The sequence below is a fragment of the Haliotis asinina genome, chromosome 14, assembly GCF_037392515.1.
Source record: "Haliotis asinina isolate JCU_RB_2024 chromosome 14, JCU_Hal_asi_v2, whole genome shotgun sequence".
NCBI classification, from domain to species: Eukaryota; Metazoa; Mollusca; class Gastropoda; order Lepetellida; family Haliotidae; genus Haliotis; species Haliotis asinina.
Genome location: NC_090293.1, coordinates 15718136 through 15737811, shown reverse-complemented (window position 1 = coordinate 15737811; position 19676 = coordinate 15718136). Strand labels below are relative to the sequence as shown.

At 37.9% G+C, this 19676-nt stretch overlaps 1 protein-coding gene across 1 annotated transcript; it reads left to right on the top strand.

The window, feature by feature from the left end:
- The first annotated feature begins 3213 nt into the window (after positions 1-3213).
- On the top strand, positions 3214-16081 carry LOC137261426 (homeobox protein DBX1-A-like). Its single transcript, XM_067799173.1, has 4 exons — positions 3214-3762; positions 5428-5619; positions 10889-11091; positions 12845-16081. Exons 1-4 carry the CDS (start codon positions 3435-3437, stop codon positions 13139-13141), a joined length of 1020 nt encoding a protein of 339 aa, XP_067655274.1. The 5' UTR covers positions 3214-3434; the 3' UTR covers positions 13142-16081.
- The last annotated feature ends 3595 nt before the right edge of the window (positions 16082-19676 follow it).

Genomic DNA, 19676 nt, shown 5'->3' with positions numbered 1-19676 from the left:
CCATCATTAGTTATTCTAGGGACCGCAAATATTAGACACGGTATGTCCAATTGTTTGTTTTTTTTCTTTTTCTATTTGTCCTAGAATATCGAAAAGATGCCAGCAGCGGATTTGTTATTCAAATGCTCTGTGTTAGCATTGTTTTGATTCAAATGGCTTATTTATATGTTTAGGTAGATGGACATAAACTGAATAACTGTTAGTCTTTTCGTAATGTATAAGTACTAAAGAACTAAACAACTCTAGCACAGTGGTGCACCTGTGAAAAGCCCTTGCTGTCTTTCATTGCATGGGTTTCAGTGTATATCTCCACACCACTGTACACGTTTGGTGTACAGCCTTGGTTGGGGACCATATGGAACCAGAAATGGACTTCACACATTGTACCCATGTGAGAAGTCGAACAAAGCTATCCCACCGTTCAAACTGTGATACGATGACATGCATCAACCAGGTCAGCGGGCCTGACCACCTGATCCCGTTAGTTAGCGATGGGTTGCTGAAGACCATCAAATTGATCCATCAAATTATTAGATTTCATATTGTGATCCGTCAAATTATGAAGTTGGTTTTTTTTTTGTAATGCAAAATGACTATCGGTTGTTTAATAACTTCATTCGATGCTGGACAAACATATAGATTTAACAGTGAAACCTCATGAAACCGAATCTTTGATCCGGTATTCGAAGATTTCTGGTTTATCGCCGGTAACGAAACATCATGTTTTGTAGTTTGCATTTTACATCGCTCCAGTGTAGTGTCTAGTTGAGTTTAATAGTCGAACTGGCATCAGCAATAAAATATGCAAAAAAAACCAAAAAAACAAACAAAAAAAAAAAACATGCTCGCGTGACCAAGCTCCCCATCATCTCATTAATCGTGACACGGAACTCATTCGCTATTACGAGTTCTGTCAATCCGATTTAGTCTTTTCTTATCTACATATATGAGAATTTATTGCGTGATATATGTATGTAGCACCAGTACAATAACCACCGATTGGGGGATAAATACGAATAAATGCTGTCATTGTTAAAAGTAACCGTGACCGTCTGTGATATGAGTGTTCATAGTTTTGAATAAGCTGCGACGTGCAACAACTGGTAATTTAGGATAAGATCAGTGTATGCATCTATACCGTGAAATTCATTTTGCACCGGCACTATGAAAATGGCTCCATCAACATTTGCATGTTTGTAAATAACAAAAGACGCAATACGTCAATGACAAAATATCATGATGAAAAGGTTTGATGATATAATATAATATAATATAATATAATATAATATAATATAATATAATATAATATAATATAATATAATATAATATAATATAATATAATATAACATAATATAATATAATATAATATAATATAATATAATAATGGACTAGTGATACTTTGGACTACTGATGTAAAATATCACCTCTGAATGAATAGGTTTATCTGTACTGTGACATACAAATACAATGAAAAAAACTCCCCACCACCCCCTAGAATATATGTGTTTCACGATCATCACCTAAACCTGCCATATTCTAGCTTGGCCTCTGCTGATAATTAAATGAAATATGATAATTTGCATCAAACCTAGACAAAGGATTCAAAATTGATGGTAAATATATTTCGGCGCCTCCTGCAAAATCCCTGAAACTTTCCTCGCCACAGATGCTACACAACTGACTGTCCGATGGTAGTTTTACAATAAAAAGCCCCCTCTTCCACAACCCAGAGACTTAAAGAGACAGTGTTGAAATATTTACTACTGTCAGTTATAAAACGAGGGGCCGAGATTTTAAAGCATAAACGGTAATGTTCAATAATGACGGGTGTTTGGGATCACGCCTCTGTGACTGCTGGGGTTATGTTGAGGTTGTGTTAAGGTTGCCTTCAGGTCTTCGCCATTTCAAGCTTTGTTTCATAATCCCTAGCGCGATGAATGAGATATTATCTGAACTACTTTACTCCCGGTGTCAACCAATAACTGCCTTTTTCTCTTTAACAAACAAATTGTGGGTAATGTGATTTTTAAAATTTTGTCACACGATATTCTCAGTTTTCACACAGGCATAAGGCCCATGGTATCAGTCCTTTGTAAATATTGTATTTAAACAATGCAATAAAATTTTATTGAGTATATATACACAGAGGGTGGTTTAATTTGACACGAGGCGTGAACAACATATTTCTCATTGCACATTTCCACACGAAAGAACTTAAAAAATACAAATAATCCTATTGGGAAACATGTATTATTCACAGGCAACGTGACTTTAATTATCAATCGGAACTATTTTCAAGAGGTGGATGGCAGTTTTTGCCCGTGGGGAACCCTTAAGACGATTGGGAACACTCCAACGGGAGTGTTTATGACAGTTAGCTAGTAATACACCCACAAGGAGTAATTCCAATTAAATAACTGATTTATTTTCTTTTATTCCCGACCATGATGAAATGGTCGACAATGATCATCTTAGTAATCCCCGGGCGATTATGCGGATGCTGGACCGAGGGGGTCCCTTCGTCCAACTCGACAACAAATTAGGCATCGTTATGATTCCTGTGCGTCTTCTCTTATGCTTACAATGTTCGGTCATAAAACTCCATTATTTTTCTCCCGGTGAGTACCTTTGGTCTCACAGCTGAATCTGACAACCTATTAACCGTTATCCACAGTTCCATCGTTCACGAGGGACACACGAGTCTAAGCGGCACTGTCAGTTGAACGGGCGATCGGCGCCCTGTAGTTGCAATCCGTCTATAAATCTCATTCTCTCACTGTTTACTAAATTCGTTGATGTGCAAAACCAAGGTGGGTACTTTTCGGAGTTATGCATTCAGCGTCACAGATATTTGAATTTTATGACTGAATTACTTGTCGGTCGCATTTGTTCCCGCAAGTGCCTATCGCCGGTAACAACTCCCAACGAGCTAGACGAACGAGTGTGGGCTGGGTTTAAAATAGTCTCCGCATCTGATTAAATGAAATGGCGTGAAAAACAGGCAGGGCTAAAGCTGAGTCTCGGTCGATTAAAGGGGTTATATGGACGGGTAGAAGGGTGGCCCCTGGCCTATGCATTGTGTGTCGGCCGCGTAGCGATCGCAAGTCACATATGACTAGAAGAGAAGGGGCGGCGATAGTTGAGCCAATTGGCCAATCAGCGTACGCTATTTTGTCAATAAGCCGCATATAAACATGCGACTCGCGTGTACCTACTTTCACTCACTGGTTGATGACTAGCACTGTCAAACTTTATACACATGGAATCGACAGGGTATTTTCTAGCTGGTGAAGCCTGAAGTAGCCTGGATAGAATCAGATAAGCCGTCGTTGACCCGACAGCCAGTGCACCTAACCAGTAGGAAGCGCGCAGCCTGTGATAGCACAATACCCAAGTTAACGGACTGGATTGACAACGGAAAATATTGTGACATTATGTTTCCTAACGTTTTATCACCATCGCCTCTCTATCAAAGTGTATTTCGAGCACCGGCGTTACTACACCCGAACCCATCGGTGGCCACCTCGTCGGCGTCGTTTCTGGTCGAGAACTTACTGAGGGAGCGCTCTTCCGGGTTTCTGGCTCGACCCACCCCGACCACACCCCCGGTGTCTGTGGGGTCAGGATTCGTTCATGTCACAAGGGACCAGGACCCCATCCCAACCTCCTCGTCTTCCTCGGGAACAACACCTTACCTCAAATTTGGTGTCAGTGCCATTCTTGGGACGGATTCCTCGCAGCAAAAGCCGATTTCAAATTCAGGTAATTATGCTTTAATATCATACATAGAAAATGTGAATTTATTAAATTTATAACCATTTGATTACATTTCGTCCGTGTTTTTTAGACATTTATTTTATTATTATTTTTGTATCAATGGTGAAGAACGTTATGTGACAAAACTCAAACTCATCGGCTTGTGGAATTAACCAGTTTTCATTTCCAGGTACTTAAACACCGTGTACATTGGTAAAGGTATGATTGATATCACGACAAAATGCAGTCTATACTTTATATGAATATTATACACTCATATAAATGACACTACTAATTAAGGCATTGGCAAAAGAAGCGGATCTTTGAATCTAGAATGCATACTGTAATTCGTCTAAAAAATTGAAAAGAACTGAACTCCATGAGCTTGATATTTGTAACATATTTCGTGCGTTGATAATGAATAAATTAAAAAAAACATTTGTTTTAGTAGACATCACGCTGAAACGTAAAGCCAATATATGACTTTTTCCGATATCATTTCAAATTTTATATAAATGAATTTATGTGTAATGATTCACCCATTTAAAAACATAAATTAAGCAAAAAGGTAAATTTGAGAGGTGTGTCACAGACCTTAGCATGTGACAGATTCATGATGCTATATTGATGTCATACACGAGTACCTGTCTTGTATTGTTACCCTCTAATAAAGCACACACAAAACAGACAAAAATACACGGGAGATTGGTACTGATGTTTATTCCATTTTGTAGTGCTATTTTAAGTGGACGTACTGTCATTCATTTCTTGTTGTGCAATATTGTGATTTCTGTGTGATATATCGTTTGTTAGTGGAGAATGAAGCGTTCCCAATAGATTTTAATCAGGCCTTCAGGTGAGGCGACATGACGCAGCGTCAACCATATGCATTTTCATGTCGAAAGTCGTTATGATGTAATCAATGCCGGATGTTTTTTTTTCTGGCATGGAGATTGCTATTGGACAGATAATCATACACCTTCCAGTATATAATTTACAACTGGATGCAAAATGTTTAGTCGATGGATATGTGTAATAGATTTTAGTGACGTTCGACGTACGAAAACAACGGCGTTATTGTGCGGTGGCTGTGAATGTAACAATCATAGATGTTAACGGTTAATTTATCTAAATGAATATCACGCCACGTGACGTATCAGCTGTTGATATATTGATAATTTTTGTAATGAATCATTAACTGCACACGGGAAAGAACCGCTTGTCCTTGGAAGGCGAATAATATTTTTGGGGTAAATAATAAATTCTCAATGTGTAAACATTCCCCTCTCATTGATACAAATACTGAAACAGTAAAATCTATACTGGCGATCTGGTAGATTTCAAAATGAATATCCGACCTTCATAAACGACATATGGTTATATATAATTTTATTGAAATTAGTCATGCTAACGCGCAGCTTGACGTTGGGTGTGATTCGATAAGCAATTTAAAGAAACGAAGTTAGATGCGACGTAATTAAAACCTACATACAATCAGGAACACCGCGTTTCAGTGCCTGGGGTGCGTGTGTTATAGCAGAACAACTGACATACAATTACCACCTTCATATTGCATAAATGTACTCTGTGAATTGTACTTGTATATCTGGATCGTTGTACCTGCGTCAAATTAATTTCACGTTGTTCATTGAATTTTATTTTGCTTTTCAGTTACACATATCGGAAGCGCTGGTGGAGCGTTCACAAGTTTTGCCCCCACGCTTCACCCTCTGATCACCACCCACTGTCACAAGTCCTGTGGCTTGTCACCCCAGGGGCTGTCATGTCCCTCCTGTAACCCCAGGCACGGGTCGTTATACGACACCCAGATCACAGGGATGCTCAGGCCTCCGTACCTCTCAGGTAAGCTTTCTCTTCCAGTGTCCCACCCTTCGTCCACCCTTTCCCGATACATCCAACCTCATTCCTACACTGTGGCCCCTCCCCCAGGAGACTAACACCCGCCATCATGCACGTGCTTTAACACACAAGCACACGCGAACACACGCGCACGCACGAACAAGAACACCGGTGTATGGATACTGGGAGGTTACGAGTCTACTGAAGCGATGTTGGTAATTTGAAATTGCACAGACCGCTTATTATCGCTATACTAAAATGAAAACTCTATGGACGTGAGACAGGTGCGGATATCTTAGTGTGCATTTATTTGTTCATCCAGCATTTTGCAACTGAATGTTTTGTTTTCTTCTCCGAAGAATGTAGTTACCGTCTCTCTCTCTCTCTCTCTCTCTCTCTCTCTCTGGGATATGCACGGGTCGGATATGTACGGGTCGGATATGCACGGGTCGGATATTCGGATATGTACGGATCGCATTTACGGCAGTTTCTTGTAGATATTAAACTGATCACAATATCACAATATCGGTTTCTATCGGAGATGTGTCATACCTCTTCGTTACGTAGGACAATATATTTATTTAATTATACGATTTTTTCGAGGCGTTGCTATCATAATGTATTAATGTTGTCTGATGATTTCTTAGATTATCATGATACTGATTAACTGTTTCGAATATGTATCTTTTAAAAATTCATGAATCATTGTTTATTTTGATGATATCTCAATTGATAGATGACACATCTGAGCTGCAATATCAACCCATCGCCATAGTTACGACACCATACACCTGTCCACAAAGGGATGTAATATTTACAAAAATCAATAATTTCGAAACACGATGTTTTTGCCATTTGTCCAGAATAGAATTGAATGATGATATATTTCACATATTTTTATCGAATTTCGTCAACCATCAATGAAAGCCACAGTACCATTAATTTCAATAGCTTTTATTAAGAACATTCAAGATGGACTAAAATTGATTAAAAATAAATACATGCAGTTTAGTCAGGGCATTAATATTATCTGTAACACATGGCGCTGTTATATATCAAGCTACCTCGATATCGTTGCTCAGATGATTCATTAAAGGATGACAATGTAGCATATAATAAGTAATAATATAGCCATTAACACAATAACTAATAGCAATAGGACTAGCTGACTTAAGTAGAAATTGGATGAATGCCTCATTTATCTAAGGCGGGGTTTTATTGTTGGGAGGTATAATACATTCATTAAGAACATTTGTGAGACTACGAATTTCGTTTCATAAATCAATACAAAAAATGATGTAATTATTTAACAGATGCTACATTAATTGTGCGGGTGTATCAAAGGCTATACTAAGCGTATGAATAAACTAAATTCTCATAAGGTATTGAATAGATTAGTCTCATGAATGACTTAATTATTCGCCAAATATACAGATAAATCACCAAAGTGTAAACAAAAACTTATCTATATCTATGTACAATATATGTAGAACAATCACAGGGTGGCGGTAGTGTGTATTCAGCAATACTTCAGGAGAAGTCTCCAAGTCTCTGTGTACTCATTACAACGATGGACAAACAACTCATTGTTAAAGGGTCATGAAGGGTCACGTGACTTGTCTGATAATTTGATGAATTAATCCCTCTCTTCAAAGCCTACAAGACGTTTCCGCTCACATCCCCCATCAACATGTGAGGGTATTTAATGTGTTTAATCTTCGGTCATTAAACAAATAAACTTAGCAGCTTGCAAAGGCGATGTACGATTATGATTGATGTGTTCAAACATTTCGCCGCTTGCTTTAGCTTGTGGTGACATTGACAACGCGAAATGTACAAGAAAAGTGAACGTCAGCTGTAATTTGATCCTGAATAATGAAAGGTGAAATTGACATAAAACGAAATATGAATAGATCGAAAAGGTGATCGAAAGGCGAGATGTGTTTTCCACGAGTGTGGTCTTGTGGGCCTTAACTTCTATCAAAGAGTCCAAATATAAAAAAATAATATACTTATCAGGATTTTAAACATTTTTAAAAAAAAAAAATCGGTCTCACCTCTAACATATCCAGCATTAAAAACAATTTCATATTTGGCGAGTTGATGTGTAAAGTCAATTAGGTAAAGTTTCAAGATGTGGGAGATAAAGGCATAAATAATAAAAAAATATATACTTTTTCTGTAACTGCGGGGGTTGACAAAAATATCAAGTAAAATATAGATGCATTTATAAATATGTCATGTTTTTGATGCTTTATTGTTAGAACTCTTATATCCGATACCTTGTCGAGTACACGAGACACTGAGACGTAACCGATTGTAGTGCAACGGCATACTTGAACTCGGACTGTTCCACCTTTGTAAAAGATCCCGAACACAAACCAAAAATGTCAAATCGCTTTAAAAACACACGCTATTAAAACTGTTGTTTAATTACAGTTTTAAGCACGATTTGGATGAACAAGCCACCTGAACTAAACACCCCTTTCATGTTCTCAAATACCCCTTTAAAACCCGATACCATTTACAAACTGATCTACTCTTAATGAAGCAAGCGGGGTCGGCCTTAAATCTCTCCCTATCCTCGCGTTGTCAGGAAAGAGGAGGGTACTTCTTAACTTCGCTCACTCTCTGTACATCCAATATGGCTCCCGTCACACAAAAACCAGTTAAAACTTATTTTATATCCCCTCCCACCTGGCTAAGATATCCGTTTAAATTTCTCTTTATTGTACTTGGAGTCGAATAATTTCATTTGACTTGTATAGCTTGAGTTTTTATAGCCGTGGCTATCAAAAAGGACTTTTTCAGGCTATCCGGTCACAAATTCAGGACCAATGTGAAGTTGAACCCGATAGGTATTAATTTTACATCACATCAGTTTGGGTCGTGAAATAAAGACTACTTTGATATAAAATTTCACCCAAAAGAGGCTATTAACGACTAGCAAGGTAACAAGTTCTCTCAGGTAATTATTTTCATCTAATTACAACAGCACCCGTGTGAAAGGTTGTGGAGTTTGAAACACCGAAGGTTTAACCCGATATGTTTGATTGACTGTGGTGTTTGAAAGGCATTTAGAAGTTGCACTAACATGAATACATGACATGTTCTATGGATAACAACTTTTTAATATTCTGTATGCGACATTTCAGAGCTAATTCTTGCTCCTTTTGCAGGTGAATGGTTGATTTGATTGACGCAAGAAAGATAATCTCATTCGAAGAAAGTCTCAGTGCTAATTTACATCTATGGCATAACTGTTTTAATTAATGTTCCATAACCTAAATTTCTATAACTTAAACCAATCCAATTTTGTGTTCATTTCCACTTTGGACATTTGGATTCAATTTTGAAAGGACCCCACTCAATAATCTTGAGTGTGAGGTTAAGATGATAATGTCATTATACAAATGGGGTAATAATATTTCCAGGAGACAGGCCCTAGAAAGTTAATAGCGTTGTTCCTTTAGATTTCTACTTTTTAAAGTTAGCAAGAACAGGTATGTCATATCAACTCCAAAGCGGTGTTTAGTTTCACAAAAGCATAAATGAATTAGAATATAAATGATTATTAAAATTAGTCCTTGGTCCATTTCCAGGCAATTTGTAAACATTATGCGGCCCAAAACGCTGTAACGGGATGTTACTAAACCTGTAATTAGCCACCGGCCGGCGGAACAAAGGTCTTCATCCTTCAAATCATATTCAACCCCGATTGATTACAAACCAAAGCCGAACGGAATACCTAATTTTTGTATAAATACGGCAAATTAAACCTCGGTTAATAGTAAAGCGATTACGGTTTAACGGTGTGCTGGCTTCAACTGCGAAGTGTAATTGCCTACCAAGATTGTTGCTGCAAGGTGTTGCTGATTACTTTTGACAAAAATTCGATGAGTTCAATCAAATCTTGTAGGTATGTATTAAATATTCAGATCCATCTCCCCTCCTGCTGTTGGTAATGTTTCAACTACCAGAGAAGATTGCGGGAAATTTGAAACTCGAGCAGCTATATCGAGCACCTGTTCGAGGTGAATGCTTCATTGATGGACAGATTGACATCGGCGTCTGTCACGGATATTTTAAACAATGTGTGTCATCTGATAGCTAGTACTAATGCTGTGGCGAATGCTAGTGGATGCTGTGACGAAATAAAACACTACCGTCTTAAAGCAAATATTATGAAATTGATAAAGGTCAATGGTGATAATATTAACAATGGTAAGGGAAATATAAATGACAATAATCATAACGGCAGTAATTAAAATGATTATTAATAGTAATAATAATAATTCACTTATATAGCGCCCAGTATCCATCTGACTAGCTGCTCACTGGACGCTGTAATCAGGATCTGATTATTATTATCCGGAATAACCCAAGCTGCCTCTTAGGCGCTATATGGTTCTAGTCATATGATTTTATCTTACCGGGTACCCATTTTCTGCTGGGTATTCGGTGTATATATATAAAATATAACAATGCCTATTATATAAATGTGGTGATAATGAGGATGCTACTACTATTGTGTGACAGTGCTAAATAGGAAACACTATAAACACACACACGTCCACACGCACACGCACTCGCACACACACTCGCACGCACATCTCAAACATCAACGGATAGCAACTCTGGATTATCCCTCGAGAATGTTTTTCCACCAGGTGTTCGCAAAGTCATCAGTGCCTAAATAACCAGATAATGTTTTCATTATGATAATAACAATAACAATGATACCGACAGCAGTGTTGTTGAAAGTAATATTCATATATGAAGAGCGGTAATAAAACACTAAAATGATGATGATGACGATGATGGGTTGGAGTGCGATGATGATAACTTGTGCTTAAACCTGAGTAGTACAGTGGAAAGTTATACGATATTTCACTATACACACAATTACGAGAACAAACTATATTTTATTAGCATCCCCATAACTACAGCAATAAATACTATAACATTATCAACATATGTTTGTTCCTGGATGTTTGTAGAAGGGAATGTGAAAGATTTACTATTTAATCCATGATTATCCAACCTCTGCATGCATGGGCGTTCGTATTTGCACATCGGATAACTGTTGAGATAACAGAATCAAAAGGTATTTTTATAATTACATATTTCAATATGAATATTATTTTTTTTGTACATATACCACACTGCGTGTAGATGGAGAGAGATGTGTCAGTATGTCATTATTGCTGACTCAGACAATTATTATACATGTTTCTATTCCAATTCTCACTGTGTCCTTCTTCCTTCACAGCCCCGCATCTGCTACCGATGTCCCCTCACGCTCTGACGTTCCTAACCAACATACGGGGGAAGCCCCGAAGGGGGATGTTAAGGAGAGCAGTGTTCTCAGACGCCCAGAGGAAGGGGCTCGAGAGGATGTTCCAGAAGCAAAAATACATCAGCAAACCTGACAGGAAAAAGTTAGCAACAAAACTCGGTCTTAAAGATTCTCAGGTGAGATACGCTAACACCAAAGCTATGCTTGTAATCTTTCACTAAAAATAATCAGTTCCTGAAATTGCTGAAAAAAACCCAGAATATCTTCAGGCACGAAGTCATACACCAGATGCATAAAGAAAAACAAAATTTAATTTTCATTTTTTAAATTTATGATATGAAATTGTGATCAGTCTCCTTTGCAAAAGATACCCCAAAACAGTTACTGTCCAATTATTTACAGTATGTATCTTCGTTCTGAAAAATACCTCCCAAATATTTGACTTCTTGCTATGGCTACTTTGGGACACGGCTCCCCTCACAAACAGCCCGGTTATTTGCGAAATGATGAAATGTATCTGTATCACGATTGACCTGTGTTGTATTTGAATTGTCAGCTCAGTTGTCCCCATAAGAACAATTACCTAACAACCATGAAATAGACTGTCTATTTTGGTAAACAGATGTCCTTTGAACTAGACAGTCTCCGTACAACTTGCAAGAAACCCACACACTTTGGACAGAAGGATATTCTCAGGTAGCATCGCTGAAATCTATCGCGACTACAGTTAGCTTGCAAAATTAGCAATTTTCCAAAGCAAAAGCAAATGGTGCGGTTATTGGGAGAAATCAACTGGTACGCCAAACCGAATAAAACAACAATATGCGTGCACAATCCTGTGTTCCCTTTCTCCTCGACGGGAAAAGCTCATCTCTGATGTTAGTATATCAGCTTAATTACAAATCAACAACGGGGGTTTGATTGACAGCTTAATAATCCGTAGTGCGGTCAGATATGACCATGAATTCCAATAATGAACTTTTGAAATATATATCTTGGCTGTGAACCTCAGCGATAATTCATTAAACGAGTGTTTAATACACGTTTGTGTTACTTTTATTGTGACAAAACCTCATTACGGTATCCATCTTGCTTGCACGCGTTTGACTGTAACAGTAAGTTTTGAAAAGGAAGTATTCGTTTTCGTATAACTGTATATAAGTCGACACGGAAATTAATTAAGAGCCACATTGGTTCGATGGTCCAACGGTCATTGCTTGGAGAGCGGGAAATACGATCTTTTTTATTTCGTTAGAATCAAATGAAAAATATTTTTCGAGGTCATATTGGAACGGTTCAAGCAAGCATACACAATGAATTTGATTAAAGTATTGTGTTTTGATTTTATTGCTTCTCGTGATCTCCAATAAGAAATAATAACGTCATATGATACAGTCACCACCGGTGGTGTAGAGTTACCCCCCTTACATTTTTTTTGTCCTCTATAAAAAATCAGTTTGGTTTATGAATAAATTGAATTAGTGTGCGCGGATTCAATATTGTCCTGTGCTGAGGTAAATTCAATTAGAGGAAGCTTGGGTGTGATAAACGATACACCATCACATGTAATAAAATCTCATTTATTGCTAATATTTCATTTTCTATTGCAATTTAACAATATACAGACAGCATATTGCTGCCTATATTTGAAATCCCCACTCAAGTGACGGGAACATCTGTGCTATAATGGCGACACGAATAGGTACAACAGTTAGCAATAGTTGTTTTAATTTGGAACATTATTTCATTTGACTCAATAATTGCGATATTAAACCAGATATCAACCGTCGTCAAATGACAGTGGTTGATTTTATTCATGTATTGGAACGTGCAGTGTACATATGTGTATATCTTAATTATATATTTTAAAAAAAATATTTTTAATATCAAATGCTTTGCAATGTGTTCATATTTACTTGTCTGTTTCAGGTTAAAATCTGGTTTCAAAATCGACGCATGAAGTGGCGCAATTCTAAGGAAAGAGAGCTGCTTTCTTCGGGTGGAACTCGCGAATCAACATTGCCGAATAAAAACAATCCAAACCCTGACCTCAGTGACGTGAAAGAGGAAGAGTCTATTGATGAGAGAGGGGACGAGGAAAGACATTCTCCTTCCCCCGCTGAAAGTCACATTTCCAGCAATCCTACATCCCCCAATGAAGTGGACACTGCCAAAGATTTGAACATTTCGGACGTTGATTCAGATGAAGAAATTAACGTGTCGTGATAACAATTGATGACGTATATCACAGCGCCATATCTGTGTTAAAACAGCGAGGGCTCACCCCCGTGCTGGCTCGTCAACGATTCCGAACATTTCCGTGATCACTCGTGCCATTCCGGGTCTTCCTCTTGGTTACGGAAATGGGCGAGTGGCACAGAATGGGCCAAATAGTGCTAGAAGACATTGTGAACTGTGAATCATTTGAGACAATCTATTAGGGTGTATATAGTAAATACATACCTTATTTATTACAGTATTCATGCTTAGAATCTCACTATTAATGAGATATACATTATGTGACCATGGCATAGATAAAATACATTTCGTTCTAATCAAACTTTGATACCATCATCAAAATGTATGTCTGCTAAAGGCAACACTATCAAAGACTGAATCAGATTTCCTTGATGAATTAACGATACAATCACACATACTTTCCAAATGCTCCCTATTTTGTTAACTGTACAGCAAATCCTTTTATACAGCCATGGTGGCTCTAAACAGGCTGGCTTCATAACGAGATCCACCATTATCTAAACAAAATTGTGCTTGGATAACTAATACAAGTGGCAAGAGGTCATAGTGTTATCATTATGATAATGATAAATGCAATATTGCATACACCATCAGGGATGGAATGCTACAATATCTACATGTAGTTTACTACTTTAATGTGCAATACATGTTTATCTGGACATGGAGTAGATCAAAATAGTGTAAAGTTGATGAAATTTTCTACCAACCAACAGCCCCGACTTATTCTTATGTACTAACGGTCGAACGAAAATACGACAGTGACACTTCGGTATTTAACATATTATTGATAAACGCATTCGTGCTTTTAGGTGACGTTAGTGTGATACTTAATGACTTTACGAAGTTCAATGTTTTAGGGATACCATTTTGTGCATGTTCATCGCTCTGATGTGATAACAGCTGGACACATCCATTGTGTCCTAAATCTGACTGACTGTCGTCTAATCCATCTTTTACAGTGTATATTACTGAGATATTTAAAGAAAACAAGCATACGTATATGTTTAATTGTTATATGGTGTGTAAGTTACCATGGAAACTAACAATAATTTAATTAATTTAAATTAACTACACATGACGTATGTATATAGACTCGCGAAAAATCAAACATATCATGAAAATAACAACCTTTGTGCGCTGAGCCCATGATGCACTCTCAGATTCACCCCATGAAAAAATAATAACATTCTTTGTAGTAAATCCCAATCGTTACATACATAAAGAATAGTAGTAATTTCTCCTAGGCACCATCTGCTTTCGAGTACCATGGCACCACTTGTAGGTATGTTTCTCGTTCCAGTAATCACCGTCAGCTACTGTTACTTGAATGAGGAATCATTAATCAAATTCGATTTTCCAGCGTCCAAATTCTACCTGACACATGCATTAAAATGATGAAATGTATTGCCGATACAGCTCAGCGTAAAACAAAATTCCTTCAATAAACGCAGGTAATTGTGGGCTCATTAAAGACACATGTTAGAAGTCTAGTGATTTATCACATTGAGTGAACATTTATCCGGGTTCATAAATGATTATTGTGTGCATGGGTTGCAACATCTGGGGAGAGTAAACGTTAGTATCGATTTCAAATGACACGCCTATATGAAATATAAGGCACAAAGCCCACAAGTCCTCGCACCGATGAAAGGTCAAAGATATCTCTATCATAACATACAATGCGTGCTCTGACAATGCTCACCTAGTTTTTTTTCTTTCCAGCGAATGTAGATTGTAATTATTTTTTTCATATAAAATTCAGAGTCGATAGAGTCTACACACAAGGCCGAACACAATTAGTGTTATCATACATGATCAACTATGTTTTTAATATTCAAATAGTGTTTCAGTAGGCTGTTATCCCCATTGTTATTGATAAAGAACCTCACGATTCTGAAGAAAAAAACTTAGATGAAATCATTCAACGGGGACTACAGCGTAACGAGGCATTAATCAAAGTGACACGTATCAAACAAAATTTCAGTCGTTGAAATTTTTACATTGTTTGTTGTATTTTGGTAGAATGTTCTGAAATATGAATCAAATTGAATCTCAATCACTGGACAGAAATGTATGAAGCATTCAACATTTCACGCGTAACGAAAAACAGACAATGGTATGGAACGTATCACTGGTGTGAGTGAGATCAGAGAAAAATATAAATGCAAAATACCAGTATATATTTACATAGAAATTTAAACTAAGTGCGGAGTTAATGATTGGGATTATGTCTTTTAACAAATGTACCGTTGTATTTCCTAAAAATCAGTTGGAGGAATTAATTAGTTAAATACTTGAATACCCCATTGCCATCATCCGATGATGGCCGACCTTGGTAAGTAACTGAAGTATACGTTGTTGTTACTATGGTGGTGTAATTTAGGAAATGAATGAGGATGCTATGAGTGCATATGTCTCTCCTCACTTCATGTACAGACAATATCGCAGTGACGGGTGATGCTTCTCTTTTGCTGTTATAGTGCTGGTCATATGGCTTGCCATGTATCCGTTTCAGATGTTGGTGGAATAACGTCCAATGAAATCAAACACATCGAATATTATGAAAATGAATTATGAATTATGAAAATGATGTTTTCTGTAGGATTCTATGCTAGTCTCCACTGTCAAGTCCAATCGCCGACTTACCATCTTTGTGTTGTTTGCGAGACTGGTCAGTAGTAAATATGCCATGTCAGTAGTCTATGTATTGTATATAAGAATACTATTTTTGTATCCACCATGCCCGTTTTGTTGTTGAAAATTGATTGATCTTCCAATGTCAAAATGAATGAAGCGTTGTGATGCAGTGCTATGTATAGAATACACATGTATATAGATATATATGATGTCAAATTTGCTTACTGTCAGCATTCATATGAAATATGAATAAAATGTGTCCAATAACAAGAATTCCATTTTGTTTCTATTACAACTGAATCGTCCTACGAAACCGAGTCTGTCCAAGTAACGTAGCTGATATTGCTTGTCACCTTGGTACAGTGGGTAGTGCAGCTGACCTACGTGCGAAAGGTCCCGGTTCGATCCCGGCTGCGGCGCAGTCTAAGGCGTTGAGCGATGGTAGTTGTTCTTTGGCATGGAATGGAAAATGATCTGAACAAATGGTCAGGTTGAAGTATACTGTGCTCGAGTGGTTTGTCTAAGGAAATGTGTGGATGGCATCACAGTGGGCTAGCCATAGTGCAGAGAAGAAATCCTTCTAGCCTCTCACCGTGCATTACTAATAATTCACCCCCCACCCTTGATTCTGAAACACGTTTTGACATTTTAACATACTTTATTCTGATCAACCGGCAATCACATGGAACCTTATGACTGTTTGTGTGTTCTTCATCGCTGCGTCCCTAAGCATACCTGCTATATGGATTATATCCTGCAAATAATCGGATTTGTCCCTGACACTCCAGTGATTGATATCAAGAGCGACGACCCACAGAGGGCAATGACACCAAGTCAGCCAAGTCACCAAACCTGACCATCCTAATCAAGAGTGAGTGAGTTTAGTTTTACGCCGCTTATTGCAATATTCAAACAATATCACGGCGGGGGACATCAAACATGGACCTCACACAATGCACCACTGTTGGAGATTGAACCCCGGTCTTCAGCGTGACGAGCGGACGCTTTAACCATTAGGCTACCCACCATAAACCAAAAGGAACATGTATGATGTTGTTGTGAGTTTTCGTTATAGGGGCTTGTTGCTTAACGTCGAAGAACGGTTTAAACACCATTCCACGATGTTTGGATAAGATTACACCCAGTGTCCAGAGTAGAGTGCTTGGGATTAATTATTACCTTAACCCATGGCTACATATTTAACTTTATTCAATAGGAAGGCCACAGGCCCGTGTACAATGTATGATACAATATCAGACGATTGATGTGCACAATAACTAAACCAATTTTGTATTCATTTACTATAATAGTGTGTTGCGCCGCATCAAAGCTTCCTTAATATATTTCGCACACATATATAAATAATTGCTGTTTTCACATTGGAGAAGGCAAATCAGAGACTTTGAATCTTTACAGACAGTATTTAACATATATCTTGTTCGTACATCATTGTATTGTGGGCAAATAAACATGAAATGAACCCCATGGCTACTATTCGTACTGGTTATAACATTATTCGGTTCACTCGCTGTTTCACCTTGTAAAACATCCCCGTGTTTGACACAGAACAAGTGACAAGCCTCTGCGTGATTTTTTTTATCACTGCTACCGGTGATTCTGATACACAAGGCATTTTTAAGAACACTTGGTGTCATCGCTATAGTAAAATGGAGATTTAGGAGATGCAGTTATTTTCCATTTTCTAGTCTGTATGTACACTGAGTACATTACACAAGTCTTAGACTCTCATGATAGGCCACCAAGAAGTCTGATAGGCAGCAGTGTTTGATTTCAAATAGTAGGAAAAGTGAAAGCAAAATAAGCAAGGGATTACATTTTAATATATAATATATATAATGACTTTGCTCGTTCATGGTCCTGTAATACATGTACAGGGTCACCAAAAGTATGGTATACCCCCTTGAAAATCATTAACATGAACACGCCCAAGTGCAGGATTTGCGTTTTGTAATCATTTAGCATACCGTGTCGTTGACAAAGACACACAGCTTTCTGTATAATGTGCCGGCAGGCTTGGCGTAACAATACGTAATATTATTGTCAGACTTTCCATGTACCCTGAGTTAGTCAATTTGATTTCTGGTATAAATATTGACAAACAAACCACCTGTTTCCCTTGAGCATTGTTTAATTACCGTGGCGTTGTGATTTGGACGGCGTACCTTTGGGGACCGAATTTTACCTGACCCCGGTTCATTCTTAGTTGCTTTGTGTGATGATGACCACGTGCTTGCCCATATCTCAAGTAACAGGTCCATGCGACAGACACAGCGAGTAAAACTGATTCTCGCTGCTTCATCATGAAGACTCAATCGACAAGATTGTTATTAACTATACGATGATGGATAAGACGAGAATTCACTTGGAAGGTTTTATGATCTAGGAACACGCTGATATGAAAATACGTGCATTGTCCATTGCATGGTGTTACATTTGATATTGGCTTCGGAGAAGGTGATTGATTTATCATAACTGGGATATTTTCAGTTCAGAAGGCATATTCATTTAAGTCTGTGCATCGGTGTGATACTGATTATGTTGATCATTTTCTGCGCCCACCCTAAGTGACGCAGCCCCGCCCCCTCTCAAATGGGACTATATTCCTGATGCAAATGAACAATAATAGTTATATTAAAATGCGAAAGAACTCGAATACTATCTAGTAAATTAAAGCTAATCATATCAACGTGAACGAGCTTAAACAGTTTTATAAAAACACGCGTACGTGTTAATTGGCTTGGTCTCAACAAACGTTATCGCTTGGTAGATGAACGGGGCGTCAGAGTCCCTCTGGCTGTTTGTCACAGATTAGCACCCTTTTGTGACTGCTCATCATTCTCAGCTTGTTTCCAGTTAATATTAATGTGCTCCGGTTGAGGATATTTGGACAGCGACTTACAACGTGTTTAGATTATAGCTTTTAACGATAATAGGACAGATCAAAAGCGCTTTTCACTGGAAATTGGCCCTCTATCGGGACGTAACACCAATATTGACCGTCATGTGTTGTGGAATTGTTTGACAAGTAAACCAACCGTTTTGTACAGATTAAATCCGGGCTTTAATATGCTCCGGGAAACGGGTGCTTTGGCTTGGAGAACAAGACAAGCATGCTTGTGTACAAGAGATTGTCTACAAATGTAGTTACTGTTTGCTTTCGACCATGTTAGGGTACTCGTCATTTATGGAAGGGTCTGGTGGTAGTCATGGGTATTAACTCAAATTGATTTAAGCTAGTGTAATATTTTGCTCACTCCTCCCCTCCCTCCCACGACCAACGCACAGCTCTCCCCCCCCCCCCCTCCTTACCATTTCTTACCCATCATCTCTTGTCGGCCATCCTGTGTCTTTATTGTCACAGATCACATAATATAAATATCATATTCGTACTGTACCGAGTCTTATGTCTATATATATGTATATATACTCATTTAAGATATACAGCGTTGATACGTAAATGAAACATCTTTCTGTTTGCCTGTCTGTTCTTAATCTTCTCTTCTCTCTGTGAACAGGGCACGACCAGATTGTGTAACAGCGTTGACATTACGGAACACGTTTGGATGACGTTACCTGTCAAATATAATTGAAGAACACCCAAGAAAGGTCTAGGGTACCAATGTCATGCATTTAGCATGTGACTACATAACGTCATCACAACATGATGACCTATCCAGCGAAACAAATCTGGGCGACAACACCAGGTGTTCAAACCTATTTACGGGAGTTGTTTCAAAGGAATTTAGAAGTAGGGGGAATCAAACTAAAAATGCTTTATGGTTCAACCTCTTTATTATACAAGGCCACAAGTATAATAATTGTGACTTTGTATAATAAAGAAGTT